The sequence below is a fragment of the Lipotes vexillifer genome, unplaced genomic scaffold, assembly GCF_000442215.2.
Source record: "Lipotes vexillifer unplaced genomic scaffold, Lipotes_vexillifer_v1.1 scaffold447, whole genome shotgun sequence".
In the NCBI taxonomy this organism is placed as follows: domain Eukaryota; kingdom Metazoa; phylum Chordata; class Mammalia; order Artiodactyla; family Lipotidae; genus Lipotes; species Lipotes vexillifer.
This window is the reverse complement of record NW_006786302.1, coordinates 1,889,176-1,908,909: the sequence shown is the minus strand read 5'-3', so window position 1 is coordinate 1,908,909 and position 19,734 is coordinate 1,889,176. Positions and strand designations below refer to the sequence as shown.

Sequence of the window (19,734 nt, the reverse complement as noted above, 5' to 3'; positions counted from 1 at the left end):
CATGTTTTGCCTGGAGAAGCAAAAATATAGAACTTGATGGCTCTTTTCAAATAGTTAGCTTTCCTGTGTAAGAGCTGAGATTTTTTTCACTGTTTCTTCACAGGGAAGAGCTGAGATAAGTGGGTATACATTTCAAGAAGCAGTGTTTGGGCCTTTTTAAGGGGAATTGTCTACATGGGAGGTATGCTTTTCTAAATACTGGGTGCCCACCTGTTCAGAAGATGTCTGTCTGTCTAGAAGGTTGTAGAACTGATGGAAGCATGTAGATGGAAATTGGGCCAGGTGACCCTACCTCTGAGTTTGTGCAGTTGCTTTATTATTATTGTTTTATTTATTTTCTTGCTGCCAGGGCATACAGTACAGCCATAGGGTAATTATATTCTTACGTTTGTGTTTTCTTGACCAGACCCTTAATTCTCATCATTGGCAAGTGATTATAATTAATCTTTAAAATTGATATCATTAATAGCATTATATAATGGGCAGTAGAATTTTCATGATATTAAGATGATTGATATAATGCTTCACTTTGGCAATGTGAAACATTGGGGGAAAGATTTGATGCTATAATAATTTAAAGTCAACAGGAGACACTTAAGAAGATGTGGGGTGGGACTTAAAATCATCACAGTGCCCAGGGTGCTGAAACAGCGGACCTGCTTTGCATATACTGCATTTTCTTTTATTCTTTGTTTAAGTTGCTTCATTTTTAGCATCGACATCAAGCAGATGTTTACCACATGTGTAGTTGTGAATTTATTCTTGCCTTTCAAAATTGTGTGGACTGTAGGCAGATTTATAATCTCTTTTAATTTTGAGACCTCAAATCTCCAAAGTATTAAAGCAAAACCTGTTTCTGTGTTCAATTCAGAATAATCCTTAGAAAAATATTTTGCGAGCTAGGTTCATAATATTTACTATGTTTTGTCCTCTACCAGTGGTATGATGGAAGTATCTCTCTTCATTTTTTTGGACAAATTATAATGGGTTTTTTTCTGTTGAAAACACATTGAACACCTAGGATGGTTCTATTAAAGTTTTGAACACAAGATTAATTATATGCCTAATTCATATGAATCCGGAGAATATGGGTTATAAATCTGCTTAGGTCTTACTTTCAGTTGGATTATACAGACGTTGGATTCTTTTGGGGGAACAATATAGTATAGAATTATTGACAAGGCATGGTGAATACTCAGCTAGCGCTTTGCAAGGATCCACAGTTCCTGAGCAAAAAGGCCAAATCAAATCGCTCTGAGCATCGAGTAGGTTTATGGTTCCCTGCAGTCATCATAGCTTACCCCAGACCTCTGGTCATTATTTACTAATGCTACTCTTCCTTCTTTCACATTTCAGGTGGTTGCCTCTTCGATGAGCCTTATAGCATGTGTGGTTACAGTCAGGCTGAAGATGATGACTTCAACTGGGAACAAGTGAACACCTTGACCAAACCAACCTCTGATCCATGGATGCCATCAGGTTTGCTTTTAAAGTTCCCTTTTTAAAACCAAAGGTGCACAGGAGTCTTAATCACAGTAAATGTTCACTGGGTATTGGTTGAATGAGTGAGGGTGTTGGTCTTGGAGTTTGGTGGCAAAGGCTGATTACCTGGTGAGGATGGTACGTGAGGACCAATGACAAAGAGTTGACCCTTGTATCTCTCCCTTTAAAATGTAAAGCTTACTTCCTTTATTGTTAGATACACCTGAGCTAGATTAATGGCCAGTACCCAATTGATCCTTTCCCAAGTAGCAGAACATATGGGAAATAGATCGACGTGTCTTCTGGCAGATGAGTTTGGTGATTGGAACTCTAGCTGGGGAATCCAAATAACAAAGTCTCCATCACAAATAGACCGTGGGAGGCGACTCATCTGGCACCTGGGGGATCTGGAGGTTGCTAGTGACCTTCAAAGCATTCTGATAAAACGGTTTTGCATGCGTATGGATCCTTTTTCCACTGTAGAAACACTTAGTAAATTTTCTGATGAGTGAGAAACATGTGATCCACTGAACACCAGCAAGAGTTCTACTTCTTTAGTTGGAAGATCAGGAAGATGGTGACTCACGGACTCTAATCAGATTGGCGCTTGATCATTTTAATAGACACCATTTTTAGGCTGTGGTGTTGCATATCCATTTAAAATTTTAGATTTGCAGATTCACTTGACAGATGGGGTGATGACTGTGTCCCATTCAGGATTCAAACTGGAAGATATGAAGGAGGGGGAGGTATAGCTTCTTGTTATCATCTTGTCCTTTACTTCTTTCTGATGTCCCATAATACCATCTCAGACAAAGATGTCCAAGCTTTAAATATAGATAGGATGGGTTTCTAGTAGAGGCCATTACAAAAAATGGTTACACATATCAAAGACCAGTTGCGCCCTGGAATAGTCAGTTGGGTAATTGAAGCAACACAGGAAGAGTGACCTTGCAAGTATTTGGCCTTTGAAGGCCCTTCTGCCTTTGGAAGAATGAAGTGGGGGCATTAAACATTCTGCTTGAATTTATTTTTCTTCTGTTGACTAATAGAATACTTGGTGATTAATATTAGGACTTTGTAACTTAAGATCTCTGAATGTTACATATTCTAACACTTTTGTCAATTCCATCTGGTTTCTGATGGTTACATAAGATGTATCCTCAACACCTACCCCCAAACAGGGTGCAAGTTTTGGGTTAGGGTTAGGACATGTGGGTGGTTTGGGTGTCAGCAGGTCTGGAGGGAGTTGGGGAAAGACTAGCAGTGGGTCGTCTCTCCTCTGACTCTGCCTATGGACATGGGTCCAGATAAGGCTCCTGAAAATGGAAAGTTCTTCCACCACATTAAAATGTTTACCAAGGGCTTCCCTGGTGGCGCAGTGGTTGAGAGTCTGCCTGCCGATGCAGGGGACACGGGTTCGTGTCCCGGTCCGGGAAGATCCCACATGCCGCGGGGCGGCTGGGCCCGTGAGCCGTGGCCGCTGAGCCTGCGCGTCCGGAGCCTGTGCTCCGCAACGGGAGAGGCCACAGCAGTGAGAGGCCCGCGTACCGCAAAAGCAAACAAACAAACAAAAATGTTTACCAAAACTGCAAATACATGTATTTTTTCCTACTATTTATTAAACAAACTTTAGTTATTAAAAAAAACTTCTTTGAGCCCTAGTGTATACTAATTGTGATTACTGAGGGAGATGAAGGATTATGAGATGATTCTTTCTAGGAACTTACCTACTTGGGAAAGAGGGTTACAAAAATACAACTAGCGGGCAATCTAAAAGTGCATAGAATTAAGTGTGCTGTAGACTAGAAGTATTCTAAGAGCAGTCTTCTTACTGTAAGCCCAGTGTTTTTGGAGGACGCAGACTTGGGCCCAGCTGACCTACCCACCAAAAGTGAGAAGTTAAGTTCTCAATGAAATGTCATTGTTAGAAGTTACCGTCTTGTAAACGTGCATATACTATCCTGAGGTATGGATGTGAAAACTGAGTTTCCAATATGTCTGTATAGCCATGAGTTTTAAATACTCTTCAATTTCAGGATTTTACCTCTTCCTCCTCCTCCCTTTTCATTAATAGGTATAAAATTTATTCCTTTCAAAACCAAATTCCAAGGCTGGCCTTCTTACACTAAAACAGAAACTAGTTTTATGAATTTCTCAGGGTAAGTGGGTGGCAAGATCAGATACAACCATAGCTTTATAAGGGTTAATTTTTAAAAACCTTTATTTAAAATATTGTTGGATTTGTTCTCACATGTGTATTTGTATTTGGTCTTGCACATGCAGGCTGGTTCTCTGATGCCTTAGGCCCAGGGTTGGCAAACTATATCCTGCCAGCCACAGCCAGTTAGCTGCTGTTTTTTTGGTGTGGCTTGCATGCTAGGAATGGTTTTTACATTTTAATTATTTTTTTAAAACTTTATTCATTTATTTATTTACTTACTTACTTATGGCTGCATTGGGTCCTTGTTGCTGCGTGCAGGTCCCCTTTATGTGCGGCGAGCAGGGGCTACTCCTCGCCTAGGTGCGCGGGCCTCTCACTGCGGTGGCCTCTCCAGTTGCGGAGCATGAGCTCCAGGCGCGTGGGCTTCAGTAGTTGTGGCACGCGGGCTCAGTAGTTGTGGGCCGTGGCACATGGGCTCAGCCACTCCGCGGCATGTGGGATGTTCCCAGACCAGGGCTCAAACCCGTGTCCCCTGCATTGGCAGGTGGATTCTTAACCACTGTGCCACCAGGGAAGTCCTAAATGGTTTTCTTAAATCAAAATAGTAATAATACTATTTTGTGACACATGAAATTCCAATTTCAGTGTCCATAAACGAAGTTTTATTGGCACACGGCCATGCCCATTTGTTAAATATTGTCTGTGCCTGCTTTTGGGCCGCAGTGACAGAGCTGAGTAGTCTGAGTAGTTGGAACAGAGGCTGTGGGGTTCACAAAGCCTAGGTATCTCATTTCTGGACCTTTCCACAACAATTATACTAACCTCTGTCTTAGACCATTTTGGCATCAGCTTTAATTGTTTTGGACTCCTGGCTTATATTGTACTGATTTTCTGTATTCATATTATAACTATTAACATACAAACATTTTTTCACATTTTCTTTCACTTTCAGATGACTTCTTTTCCTAACATTGGGCTATTAAAATCAATAAGAAAAAAAAATGTGCTGATCAGGGATTTTCTCTATCTTTCCCATAAATTTGCTATCTATTGGAAAGCACCGTGACATTCTTTACTGTTTAGTACCAATATCCTTGTGGAACTCTTGTGATTCTAATAAGCAAATAATCTACCAAGATGAATTTAACAATTATGAAGGTGAGATAGACTAAAATTTTTACTCTGATTTTTAAATTTACTGTAATTAAAGTTTACTTTTTCTGTGTCTTTTTGGAAAATGATGCTTCAGTGTGCAGGGTTTGTTTCTCTGTATCTTCATGTGTGAGTTTAAACTATTTAAATACAGTCTGGAGCTTTGTACAAGCTGGTTGATAACTATTCTGATGCTGTGATGTTAGCTATGGAAATACATAGTTAGGGAAAATAAATACCAAATGTCATTTAATTGTTTTGTATTTCAAGCCAAAATTTATGTGATAGTTGATGATACTTTTGCAGCTAGCTCTGAACCACACAGTTTTCCTGATGGTGAAAGTGTGCTACATGTGATTTCTCTTTTATTGGAAAGCACGTGGTTCATTTCATATTCATTGAGCTCCATTAGCAATGGGCAACTCTCTTAAACTTTACCATAAGGATTATACTCTGAGCACAAGAACCCTTGATTAAGTAACCAAATGATAACCTGGTACATTTTGATAGCACCATTGCTTCTATCATTTTATATAGTGCAGTGCCTTGTATGATTATCCCTATAGACTAAGAAGTATTTGATTAGGAGTGTTTCATGGTGCAAAAACATCTGCACAGTTTGAGAATAGTTGATGTGTTTACATGTTGTTAAAGTATTCGTGTTTGGACCCTAGTGGTCCAGTTTTATGAAATGGATATTTAACATATTCCATATCTTATGTATTAGAAAATGTGATCCTGTTTAATTTAAAAAATTAGCAATAAATTCATCCATAATATTAAAAATGTAAAGGTAGCTTACAACCATAGCCATTTGATACTTATAAAATTGACATTTATTTATAACCCCTGTGGTCCCCGTAAAACATCACACCTCTAAAAAGACTGTAATGAAGTAAATTGGGCCCTAGTGCTGGGAGAATGTAATACTCTTCCAGGTTGTATAGTGCTCCTATACAGGTTGTATAGTGTGCATCCTGGGCAACCTCACTTGGGCTCCACATCTTGGCTTTACATAATGCAGATTGGAAGTGGTGGGGTTGCCGATCTTTGTGGAGATATTGTGACTGAGGATTGAGTCATTTCTGAGGGTATCCATGTGAAAGGCAGAGAGAGGGCCATGCAGGATGAAGGAGCAATGTGGACTCTTAGTGTGATGCCCCAGAAAATGGAAAAAAAGTGACTGCATGTATTTGTCTTGGGAAAGATGATGGATTGACAGACAAAGGAATTGCAGTTTCCTCTTGGGGTGCATTCACCAGGCATGTTTTCCTCCTACTGGGGAAGACGTCCTATGTATTCACACTTCAGGGCTTATACAAAGTCTTCTGCTCTTTGAGTGACAAAGAGCAGAAGACTTTGGGCTTGAAAAGACATTTTTCCTCCTTAAATTTCAGTGTGTATCTAGTGAGTAATATTTTTGGCAAAGAACATTCGCACAGTTGTTTAATTATTTCTTTCATTCTTTGAATCTGTCAACATTCAACAAATATGTATTGAACACCTGCTACGTGCGAGGCATCGTTCAGGATGCTTGGGCTTCATTGCTGAACGAACCAAGTAAGGATCCCCTCCCTGGCGATGCACCTACATTGTCAGTCTAGTGAGATCATTCTTGGATTGCCAAAAGATCAGATCCTGTGAGACCATGTTTCCCCTCATTAATTAATGACTTTCTGGATGTAAAAATGTAAAAGGTAATATGAAATTTAGTTCATCAGACTCAGCACACCATAGCATCAAATTTAGCTTTCTTGGCTGTGCTGTCTCTTAAAAACACACAAAAAGCAAAAAACAAGAGCAAAAAAATTGAAATTCCAGGCAAGTGGCAGTGCAGTACCTTCTGATAATTCTCCCTCATAAACCAAAGTAATCTTGTACACGTGCATGACTCCTAGCAGCTGACAAAAGTTGCTTCTTTGCTGTGTATCCTCTGATCCTCATGACAACCCTGGGAGATCAGACGGTGTTATATCTGTTTTACACCCAAGAGGACTGAAGTTCAGAGAAGATACACCTGCCCCAGGCTTATAGGAGAGAAAAGCCCCCGTTTTTGCTCTTCTGAGTGCCAGGGAGGCAACTTCCCACCCGAGCACTTGCATCTAGTGAGGAGGGCACGGGCAGCCTTCATCCCAGGTGGCAACTATTTGGATCTTCTGGAAATGAACTCGAAGTCTCTCCCCGTGGGGTTGCTGCCCACTTCCGGGTCAGATTCTGGCTCTGTGGCTTCACAGCTGTGGACCTTGGCCGACTCTTCAGCTCTCAGGTCCTCAGGCTCCTCACAGGTGTAGGATTAGTTCGTGATACATGTTCGTGGAGTGATGTCCGGGGGCCTGGCGCTAGGAGCTGGAGCGACAATAATGGAGTCTGTGCTCTTGCTGACTGTGAGGCATGCGGGCTGTGATAAGCAGACAGACTTAGAGTGTGATGGGGGGACATTCTAGGGCTGTGAAGAAAAACTAAATCAGGACAAGGGCTTAGTAAGGGATGGGAGCGGCAGACAGGAGCAGCCGCTCTGTGAGCAGAGTTGGGGTCCCACCAGGGACAAGGAGGCCTGGAGGCTGAGTGGTCCTCCCAGAGGGAAGAGCAGGGGCAGAGGCTGAGGCAGGGGGAACTCTGCGGGGGGAGGGGGCCGTCAGCCCTACAGGATCCCGAAGGTGTTGGAAAGGCGTTTAGAACCTGCCTCATGGGGTTATTGACCAAGAGAGACAAAATTATCCACTTCAGAGACTTAGCCTCCTACCTGACCCAGCACAGAATTCAAGAAACGTCCTCCTTTTATTACTAAGTAACTTTCCAGGAGCAGTTGGTATGAATTCATCTTTTAGTTTAATTTGGACTCTCTGTGAAGTGGGCAGTTCATGCCGATTTCCTATTTTCCCTTCTAAGTGATACCAAATAAGAAACAAAAGGTAAAGATCTTCATATAATTTTTGAATGGATTGAAAAGCAAGTTGAAAGAAGTCCATTAAAATATGAACTTTTTTTGCCAGGATGGTAGGATTTGGGGTAATTGTCCTGTCACTTCTGCATTACACATTTTCTTTATGATTAAGTGTAACTTTATATATAAAAAAAGTATATATTTATATATATAAAAAGTATTATAAAATACTTTAAAAATGTGGGGGAAGTCATTGAATTTGGTGTTATTTTAGTTGATTCTGAATATTTCTGCTCCAGAACTCAGGAAATGACACGTTTTATTGTCTTTGAGCATCTTATTCAGGTGTCCCATAGTGAGGTCCCTGCCTGACATCCAAGGTGTAGGATGGTCCTTGATGAGCATCCTCTCTGCATCTCACTCATATCACCCTGGTGATGCTCAAGATGGGTTTCCAGTAGCGTTCAAACAGTGAATGATGAGATACGGTGAAAGGAACTAGACTGGAATTGCATCCTGCCAGCAGTTTCTAAGTTACAAAATTTAGAAAAATAACTTTAGATGATAACAAAAGAACCCCATTTCAGATCAGTGATCTTTGGGGAGTTCTTAGTTATAACAGCAGAGGGCTCTGGGTGGACTCATTTTAACATGAGTGTAGACAGTGTGCTCCATTCAGAGGTAAATACACGTAACATACAATTTACCATTATTTTTAAAGATTTGTTTGGTGTGGACCATTTTTGTAAAAGTCTTTACTGAATTTGTTACAGTATTGCTTCTGTTTTATGTTTTGGTTTTTTGGCCTTGGGGCATGTGGGATCTTACCTTCCTGACCAGGGATCGAACCAGCACCCCCTGCATTGGAAGGCGAAGTCTTAACCACTGGACCACCAGGGAAGTCCCCAGTTTACCGTTTTTAAGAGTAGAGTCTGGGCTTCCCTGGTGGCACAGTGGTTGAGAGTCCGCCTGCCGATGCAAGGGACGCGGGTAAGAATTTAAAGCCTCCAAGACTTATTCTAGCAGAAGGCATAAGTTCATAACTCCTCCTCTGGCCTTATGGATATCTCATCTTCTAGGAGGTAATCCAGAGACTATGGATGGTGACTTTTTTTTTATATTATGTTCTTTTTTTTTTCCCCCCGGAGTCATGGCAAAGAAAAAAAAAAAAAAAAAAAAAAAGAGTACAGTTCTGTGGCATTAAGTACATTCCTACTGTCGTGCAACCATCACCACCATCCATCTCCAGAAACTTTTTCATCTTCCCAAACTGAAACTTTGTACCCATTAAACACTAACGCCCCGTCCCCACTCTTCCCAGCCCCTGGCCACCACCATCCTCCTTCCTGTCTCTATGAATTGGTCCACTCTGGGTACCCCATGTAAGAGGCATCATGCAATAGTGGTTCTTTTGTGTCTGGCTTATTTCATTCCGCATAATGTTTCCTATGATTCAGTTTTTATTCAAGATCAGGGCAGTCATTCTTTTTTTGAAAAGTGTCTTGATTTTTAATAGTTAAGTGTTTCAAGGGGGCCAGCGTATTCTGTATGAACATTTATTTCAATAGTTTATATTCAGTGTTCCACAAATGTTCTCCTTTAGATTTGTTCTAAATTCCTGTCTTGGCTGATTGGGAAACTATTACAAAAAGGAAGAACAGTGGCTGACTATTTTTTAAATATTTGCTAAAAAGTATACAAGTGAGCCTGTACATATAAATATGTTTGTTTGTGTTTTTTAAAATTAATTAATTTAAGGCTGCATTGGGTCTTCGTTGTTGCGCACAGGCTTTCTCTAGTTGTGGTGAGATTGCAGTGGCTTCTCTTGTTTCAGAGCATTGGCTCTAGGTGTGCAGGCTCAGTAGTTGTGGCGCATGGGCTTAGTTGCTCCGCGGCATGTGGGATCTTCCCAGACCAGGGATCAAACCCATGTCCCCTGCGTTGGCAGGCGGATTCTTAACCACTGCGCCACCAGGGAAGTCCCAATATGTGTGTTTTTTTGTTTTTGTTTTTTTTTATTGCGGTATGCGGGCCTCTCACTGTTGTGGCCTCTCCCGTTGCGGAGCAGAGGCTCCGGACGCGCAGGCTCAGCGGCCATGGCTCACGGGCCCAGCCGCTCTGCGGCATGTGGGATCTTCCCGGACCGGGGCACGAACCCGCATCCCCTGCATCGGCAGGAGGACTCTCAACCACTACGCCACCAGGGAAGCCCCCAATATGTGTTTTTAAAATAGGTTTATTTCTTGTTTAATTTCCTGTAAAATTGTACGAGATGACACCATAAGAGTTATGTGAAACCAAGTAATGAATAAACACACAGGCCAGTCATGACAGATGCTGTAAATCTCTCTGTGGCTGAGTTGAGGAGGGGCTGAGGGTCCAGGGCGGGGTCCAGGGCCATAGGTCCACTGGGCAGTTGTGATGCCAGGCTGAGAAATTCACACCCAGGTGCTGGCTGGTGCCCACATACTCTGTGTTCTGTGTGCAGACGCCCTGGAGCTGGGCCTGGCCGCGTTGTTGGAAGGGAGGAGGGTGGGGAGAAGGGACAGTAGGTTTTGATGGGACACTTAGGGACAGTCTTACTTTCTTTTGAGATACCTTGGACTACCGAGGGGCAGCGAGTGGGGATGGACCGAAGACCAGAGAACCCTAGGCCTGAGGAAGACTTACCAGTCAGGTCCAGGGAGTGGCAGCCTCTCTTAATGGAAGGCAGGGTCTTTGGGTCACAGGAGTTTTGGGTGGGCCGCTGATGTGCTAGCTGGCAGGTTGATGGTGGCATGAAGCTGTCCTCACACAGATACCAGCGTGGGGAAGGCCTGGGCCATTCTGTGTGGTGCCAGGGTCTGGTCACCCCTGTCTCCAGCCTGCCACAGACCAGGCCATCACAGGGGCAAGGTCCCCTTTCAGCCCCTTCGGGGCCTCCCATGGTCCAAGAAATGGAAGCGATGAATACATTTAAAGAATTAGTTAAGCCTGGATTGTTCTTTTTGCCATAGACCAGAAGGAGACGGAAGGCCCTTCCCTCTTCGGGCCTCCAACTGCGTGAGGCCCTGTTTGTGCTCCGGGCACTGGGATGTAGCGATGACCCAGAGCCAGTCTTCCAGAACAGAAGTGGTGGGCCCAGTGCCCCAGTGGGGGCCAGGCTGCTGCCCAGACAGAGGCCAGGGATGAGGGCAAGCAGGAGGCCTGATGGAGGAGGTGGCACCCGAGAGGGGCCAGGCAAGCATGAGGAGTGGGACCGGAGCCGGCGGGCCTGCCAGGCAGAAGGATCGCCCTGTCCCGCGGCAGTGCTGGCCAGCAGGGGGCACAGGCTTGCCCAGGGCTGCTCAGGAGCGGACAGTGTCGGGACTGCAGGCACTGCGGATGGGGAGGAAAGGGGCGAGGCTGGAGGAAAGACTCCCAAAGGCCGTCCTGAGCTGGTGCAGGATGCACAGCAAGGAGGCCATTTGACTCGATTTCTGACAAAGGGAACGAGAAAGGAATTCCCTCTCTGTTTGCAGAGAGGAAAAGAAAGAACTGCTCATACGAGGGATCAGGAAAAGATGTAAGAAGGAAGTTTGAGATACGGGGACATATGTATATGTATAGCTGATTCACTTTGTTATACAGCAGAAACTAACACACCATTGTAAAGCAATTTTACTCCAATAAAGATGTTTAAAAAAAAAAAGAAGGAAGTTTGGTTAGTAAATAAGTATCCTATCACAAAGCATAGGAATGTGTAGGAGAATTTCCTTGTTCTTAGGAGATTCATGTTAAAAAGTGTGTGTGTGTGTGTGTGACAGAGTATGTGTGCAAATGTGGTGAGATTTTAACAGTTGTTAAGCCTGGGTGAAGTATGTATAAACATTTATCATACTACTTTTTCAACTTTTCGATAGTTTTAAAACTAAGCAAAATTTGTGCTATAAACGTGGGAAACAAAAGACACGTGGAGCTTCACTGACTTAGTGCCAGTGAGATTCTTATCCACAGATGCCTTTTAGGCAAAAAGCTATCCTGTCAAATCACATTGAAAATATTTATATTTAAGAAGCCTAGGGCTTCCCTGGTGGCGCAGTGGTTGAGAGTCCGCCTGCCGATGCAGGGGACACAGGTTCGTGCCCCGGGCCGGGAAGATCCCACATGCCGCGGAGTGGCTGGGCCCGTGAGCCATGGCCGCTGAGCCTGCGTGTCCGGAGCCTGTGCTCCGCAACGGGAGAGGCCACAACAGTGAGAGGCCTGCATACCGCAAAAAAAAAAAAAAAAAAAAAAAAAAAAGAAGCCTAGGTTGACTCCCATTTTCCCTTCTGAGCATCTCAGGTTGATTTCTTGGTCTTCACCGGAGAAGTTTAGTGGAGCTGATGGGCCCATGTACAGTGACACACTTCAGGGATATAATTTTAGGACTTTCTAAAATAGGACAGATGCTTCATGCTGCGGTCTTATGCCTTGGTGGGTGAATCAAGTATAAAGATCGTTATCCTATTGGTAGATATTTTGGTGGCTAACTGGAACTTTGTAAGAAGATGCATAAGGAATTATTACATTTTATTTTTGGGTACATGCTTGAATTCATTTGTATCTCATCCATAATGTGGGGCTGAACACAGAAAAATTCATAAAGAATTTCTTGGCAAGCTTCATGAAATGATTGAGTGGATCATTAAATAAGTGGACTTTAATTCATAGTTGACTGATATTTTATCCTAGGAGATTGTGATAAATTATATCTTAAAGTGATATTTAAAAGCTTAAGTGGTTGAAAGGGAAATAAATATGGCTATTTAATTAATTGCCGGCTGGACCTCCTAACTCCTTTCTGTGGTGGACGACACATCCAGACAACCCATTATGCAACTGACTATACCCCGTATGTGCGGGGTAGCATGTGAATACAGCGGTGCCCTCTGAGAGGATACCACGGAAAGTTGTTTTTTCCAGTGCCCTGTTCTTTTTTGAATGCTTCAGTTTTCCTAATACAGAGGTGCTTCTTAATTTTATTTCTCCTGCTTCCTTCTAGGGAACATCTTTTCTTCTGTGACCCAGAGAAAATGTACAAAATATTGAAATCCTTGGTATAAGACTTGGAGACATAGACTGGGTTTGATCCAGGCAAGTTTAAGGCAAATAGGAATCAGTAGGTTTCTGGGGGTCATCTTGGGAAATGATGAGACCTCTCTTATAGTCATTCCTTTCATGCTGCTTCCTCTTCCCATCTCTGCTGACCGTGACACCCGTCCTGTTAAACACACACCTTGTGGAAATGGTGTCACCTCCCCAATTGTACTGTATAAACACAACGTGCCTGAGTTCCCCGGATGGTCCTGGCTCACTGTGGAGTGACAGGCTGCAATTTGCCAGCAGGTCAGTGACTGAGCTGATGACGAGTGACCTTTCTAACACTGCAATCAATGCTTGTTATTTGGAAAACAAAATGATAGTTTGTATTTTTCAGAAGACGGGTCATTGGGGCAGCCCCCCACTGACACGTGAATTTGTTACTTGGGCTGGATGAGTCCTTTCAGACAGGAATGTTCATTTATTTGAATTGATCTGGGTCTTGCTCTTATAAAAAGGTGTTGGACATTTGTTGATGGCACAAATTATTATAAATAATTGGTTTTACATGTCGGTCAAACAGAGGCATTTAGAATACCCATTTTACACAATAGCACTGTATACTAGCTTTGGCAAGCCTTTACCATCCATATTTTGTTTAGATTTGATGTTTTGCAATTGTTTTGAAATAAAAAACAATTGAAATATGTGAACCTGTGTATGTCGTATTTCAGTAGCGTCTCTCCACATGTTTCCTGAAATGGTTTGTGAGGCCCCATTAATACATGGTCATGAGGGTGAATAACTTTGGGACAAGATGCTGGGAAGAGGAGAGCCGCCTGAAGGGAGAACCCTGTGGTATTTGGGGGGGGGTGTTGAGTCACTGCTTCCAGCTCCCATGTTCTAGAAACAGGGAAGCATGTGCACCTCTGTGCGCTCTGATGTAGATGTGGCCACGCCTGCTGTGGCTGGTGAATGTGTGTTCAAGTGACACGTGTCGCTTTCAGGCAGAAGCTTTTAGAGCCAGATTCCCTATGTTCTCTTCTCTTTTTCCTGCCTTGGTGATTGCGATGCTTTTAGCCTGGGTGCCTGAGTGACAAAATGTAGAAACGACTCCTCTGAAACCCAACCCTGCTCCCAACACACACATACACACACACACACACACACACACACACACACACACACACACGCAGCTGAGTGCCGGGGTCATGTGCCTGAGTGAGAGAAAAACTTCCTGTGTGAAGCCCCTGAGATTTTGGGGTTGTTTGTTGAATGGTTCTCAAACTCTTTGGTCTTAGGACCCCTTTACACCCTTAAAATTGTTTTTAAAATATCCAAAAAACTTTTGATCATGTGCGCAGTTTCTATTTATATTTTCTGGGTTGAATGAAAACTGAATAATTTTGAAAACAGAGTACATCAGAGTAAATGCACTCCATTAGCCATCAGAGCAATGATGTACACCTGTTAGTAACTGAGAGAAAAATGGGAATAATAAAGTCAAATAATGTCCTATTACTATCAGGAAAACAGTTTTGACCTTGTGGACTCCCTGTAAGTAACTTGGGGATTTCAGGGGTTCCTAGAAGATACTCTGAAACGCTGAAGCAGATCATCTTAAGAGATATGCCTCCCTTGATGATTGACAATTAAAGGCTTGGAGGAGTCTGGACGGAAAAGAAAGAAGGGGAAAGGGTTTTGTAAATACAGTTGATCCTTGACAGCATGAGTTTGAACTGTGTGGTTCCACTTATATGCAGATTTTTTTCAATAGTAAATGCTACAGTACCACATGACCCATGACTGGTTGAATCGCGGGTGCCCAACTGAATTGTGTATACAGAAGGACCACCTCTAAATTATACCCAGAATTTTTGTCTGAGTGGAGGGTTGGTGCCCCTAACCCCTGCATTGTTCAACGGTCAACTATTGCAAAAAAGGATATCCTTGAGTGTTATAATTCACATTTTCTTTCTTAATAAAGACAATATAAATAGTTTGTTCATATTATTGAAAAGTATTTTCTTTTCACTAATAAATACTCATTCTAAATGAAATAATACACAAAGTTACATTGTACAAAGCCACACAACTGTGAATATTACAAATTCTATGGAGTTTATGAAATCTCATGCTCTAGAAAAATTTGAGAGTAGGATTAATATTCATATATTTGAAATTGTGTGTAGGCTTTCTGGACAGCTGTGGGTTGGATAAAGTGAATTATTTAAACTTATTCCTTATGAATAAGCCTTATGAATAAAGTCATTCAGTAGTGCAGCTTCTAAGATTTTTAATTGTGGAACTGCCGTGTATATATTGTCGTGACAAAATAATGTCAACCCCTTTATTATGAAGTGCATAGTGACACAGTGTTATAAAGATGGCTGAGCATTATTCAGGGAGACTTAGAAATTATACTTGATAGAAACTACATATGAATTGATAACAAATTCTTAGGTGAACTTACCAGTCACACATCTCCTATCAATAGCCCTGTTATGTAAGATAACACATTTATTTCCAAAGACATGAGTTCTAACAGAATTCGCTAATATTTAAAAGGCATGACGGAGAAACATTTTTTGAGTTTAATATTAATATAGCCGTGGAAAGAGTTAACGGAGGAATCTGGTAATCTTTATAGATTTTTACAGCTATGAGAGGTAGTTAATACTTAATCTCGAGGAAGAAGACAGACGTGGATGACCTTTCTAGCTCTTTCTAGTGCTAGAAACTTTTCTCCTTTTTCAATAAATCCTTAGGAAGCACCTGCTGTGGGCAGGCACTGTTTTTGTATCCTAAGAGGTAAAGAACATCGTGCACAACCTAAAGTATCAGTACAAGGAGGCGATGCTTTGCCTTTCAGAAAGACCAAGTATTAAAATAGAATAATGTGCTGAACGGAAGAAAAGAAAATTAAATTCATGAAGTGGCAGAGACTTACTAAGGATTAATTTAATCTACTAATTACCTACCCATTATGGTGGCTTTTGAAGCCTGGGACTCACTTTAGAAAGTCCTTGTGATTTGGAGTCCCCTGCAGGCTGAGAACACTTTAACAAGGCTTCCTAAGAAGATTTGATGGATGTGATGTAGAGCCAGAAGTCGCCATCTGCCCATTGGCTGTGGCTGGCCTCCACAGCTGCCCCAAGTTGCCAAGATACACCTTTCTCCTTTCTCAAGTACAATTGCGTTGGAGGGAAGGGCAGCCTCACTAATGGAGAGTATGTCTCTGTAAAATGCCTGTACTTGGTTCATACATTGTTTGCCCTGACACTGGTCAAAGAAATGGAGTGTTATTTGTTTCATTGCAACCTTTAAGTGACAAAACTATGTCGTTGTGACTGGTATGGCCAGTCACACTTTCTTACCCCTGAAATGAGGTGGTAGTTTCTTTTCTTATTTAATGTATCTTTTAAAAAAACTTGTAATTTAATTTTTATTTTATATTGGAGTATAGTTGATTTACAATGTTGTGTCAGTTTCAGGTGTACAGCAAAGTGATTCAGTGTGTCTTTAATAAGAATTTTAATCAGCATAAAGCCAAGTCACTTTCTAATTTGGGCAGTTCCCCAAGTCCCCCAGCAGATGGAGACGTGCAATTCTTTGCTCTTTCATTGGACGGACAGCTTCTTGCCCCTGTGACATTGCTGCACTTATAAAATGCAGCGTCAAGTTCCGCAAATGAGCTAACAGCCATGCCCTCTGCTCCCCTTCCCTTTCTCTCCTTCGGCCCGGTTAAGAGCTGGTATTTATTCCTGCGTTTCATAAGGTCTTCATCATTAGCGACCTTCCCCAGCACATAAGAACAATATTTTCTTTGATGACATATGCACGGCAAAGCAAAGAGCAGAGAAACCCCTGCACCCCCGGGGAGCAGGTTTAAACCCTCTGTGATCCCTCTGCAGGCCACAGTCTTCTGTGATTCAGCGTAAATCCCAGAGGTCAGATCTTTTTTCAGCCGGCAGGGTAAACTTTGGTCACAGATTTTTTCTGAGGTCAGCATGGGAAGTAGAGAGAGGCTATCCTCATTTGCCTCTTTCCATAAAACTCACACAAGGAGAAATTGTAAAACAGTCTTGGTTCCAAGGAGTCCGTTGCGGAGCACAGACTCCGGACGCGCAGGCCCAGCGGCCATGGCTCACGGGCCCAGCTGCTCCACGGCATGTGGGATCCTCCCGGACTGGGGCACAAACCCGTGTCCCCTGCATCGGCAGGCGGACTCTCAACCACTGCGCCACCAGGGAAGCCCCAAGGAGTCTTTTGATTCAAGTGATTTTTTTCTTTTCTTTCCTTCTTGATTAACTTATACCATTCAGTTCTGGTGAGTTAAAGAAGGGGTTGCTAATCTAAGACCCCATCTTTGACAAGCTCAACAAAACCTTCCAAAAATATTAATTGTTGTGAAGCCCTTTAACATCATGATATTTGTTGCATTTCTTGCTATTTCTACTAATCAATGGGGGAACATGATTGGTTTTCACATTCTTAAGTCCAGTGCTTTCTGAGCTGCTGAATTTTCCTCCAGTGCGTTAAAAAGGAAAGAAAGGTAACATCCTGGGGTCATTCATGGGAGCAGCTGCTAACACTTGAGAATTGCAACAGAGAATTGGTTAACAAAAAATGGAAAACAACTCGACTACCAAACAAGTAAATAAAAACCCCAATTGTGACCAAAAGCATTGTTCTTTAAGGAGCTAGTAGTTTATCATATTTTTGTAGTATTAGACTTTCTCTATAATTTGAAGACACAGTTTACAAATAGGTTGTTTTCCAAGTCAGATCATTAATTACATTCATGGGAGGCATTTTCCCTTACTTTGTAAAGCAAGTGCAGTGATGATGCCACAAATGTCTATTGACTTGCTGAATGAGTTCTGAGAATAGGACTCATCCAAACTCAATAGATCCTGTGATCTAATCTAGTTCCTTATTTTCAAATTAAAGAGCTTTCTAAAGAAAATGAAGCTCTTTGTTTTTTGCTAAGAATTTATAGAGTACAAAGATGTAGTAGATACCATGACAAATAAATCTCAAAATCCTAGTGCCTTAACACTGGAGATGTTTATTTTCCATGTATATAATAGTCTAGAGTGGTTCCGGTTTGGAGGTTTTGGGGTTGGGAACCCCGTTCCAGACAAACATCCAGATTGAAAAGGACTCTGCCATCTTTATTTTTTTTAAGTAATTAATTAATTAATTTTTGGCTGCGTTGGGTCTTCGTTGCTGCGTGCGGGCTTTCTCTAGTTGCGGCGAGCAGGGGCTACTCTTCGTTGCGGTGCGCAGGCTTCTCATTGCGGTGGCTTCTCTTGTTGCGGAGCACGGGCTCTAAGCGCACGGGTTCAGTAGTTGTGGCTCGCAGACTCTAGAGTGCAGGCTCAGTAGTTGTGGCGCACGGGCTTAGTTGCTCCACGGCATGTGGGATCTTCCCAGACCAGGGCTCAAATCCATGTCCCCTGCGTTGGCAGGCGGATTCTTAACCACTGTGCCACCAGGAAAGCCCGAAAATGACTCCGCCATCTTTAACATGCATTCTTCAAGATTGCCCTCAAGTGGACATCTAGACGGCAAAGGGGAAAGTCCGTGGAGGATCCACGTGGGAAGTTTCTATGGACCAGACTTGGAAGGGGAGAGTTAAAACTCATGGGGGGGTCCCTGCAGCCTGCAACGGCAGCTGGGGGTACAGTTTAGTGAGATTCCCCTGCAGAAGGAAAAATAGAACATTGAGTGACTAGCCTGTAGCCCCTGCCACACTTGGCCTTAGAGGATTTCATTTAAGAAAAGGTCATAGAGTACTTCCTGGTAAATTATTATATGAGAAAATTACTTGAAATTGAATATAATGTTGGCTTTCTTTTTTTTTTTTTTTTTTTTTTTTTGCGGTACGCGGGCCTCTCACTGTTGTAGCCTCTCCCGTTGCGGAGCACAGGCTCCGGACGCGCAGGCTCAGCGGCCATGGCTCACGGGCCTAGCCACTCCACGGCATGTGGGATCTTCCCGGACCGGGGCATGAACCCGCGTCCCCTGCATCGGCAGGCGGACTCTCAACCAGTGCGCCACCAGGGAAGCCCTCTTTTTCTTTAAAGAAGTTCCATCTTTAAAAATTCCAGTTAATTTACTAAAATAAGTTTTGAGAATTAACTTCAGCTTTATGGTGTTTTGATATAAAAGTCAGTAAAGAATTAATCCATAACTGATAGATTTTACACACATAGAGCCTTTCCTAAGCCCTATGTTATTAAACCATGCCCTAATATTTCTATAAAACAGATATTCTCTTACCTTAGCTCTGAGAAGATAAGTTCCCGGATACCGCAAAGATATATGAGCATATATTGCTACTTAATTCAGTGAAGTAAATATCATTGAATAAATGTCAGCTTTTCCAGGGAAATCACTGTATATAACCTCTCTGGATAATATATTTATCAAAAAAAAATCAATACTAAGAGTAAACAGATTTTTAATACATCTGAAGGAGCTTCCTAATAAACCAAAATGCCAACTCATAATTTAAAGGTATTGATACCAATGGGTATTTACAGATGACATCATCATAATTTTTGTAGATTATTCTTCGTAGCGGTCTGATGTGATGTATTAAATTCAGTTTTAACCTTGGGCCTGGGAGAAGTGGTGTATTGCAGAGGTATGTAAAGACCGCTCTGACTTTTCTTTCTATGTAGGAAAACTCCAGTGGGTGCAGAGCCCATGGTGCTTCTGTTCTCTGCCATTCTGTTCTGCTCTGTCAGTGCTGCATGGTTTCACTCCCCTCTCCCTCCACCTGCCATTCCTCTGGCAACATCTGTGCTCAGCTTCCTGGGATTCATTCCTCTCATTACATGGGCTTGTATGTCTCAGACTTTTGGTGCCCACTGATTATATGACTGACATATGATACCTTTCTTTTTAATGTCAATCACAAATTTTATTTTATTTATTTAAAATTTTTATTTTATATTGGAGTATAGTGGATTTACAATGTTGTATTAGTTTCAGGTGTACA

The 19,734-nt window shown here is 42.3% G+C and overlaps 1 protein-coding gene across 1 annotated transcript in view; it reads left to right on the top strand.

The window, feature by feature from the left end:
- The first annotated feature begins 1,184 nt into the window (after positions 1–1,184).
- PTPRM (protein tyrosine phosphatase receptor type M) overlaps positions 1,185–19,734 on the top strand; it is a 594,672-nt gene continuing 576,122 nt past the window's right edge. Inside the window, 2 exon segments of the mRNA XM_007458456.1 lie at positions 1,185–1,269; positions 1,357–1,479. Of these exon segments, the coding sequence (XP_007458518.1) occupies positions 1,185–1,269; positions 1,357–1,479 (208 nt within the window).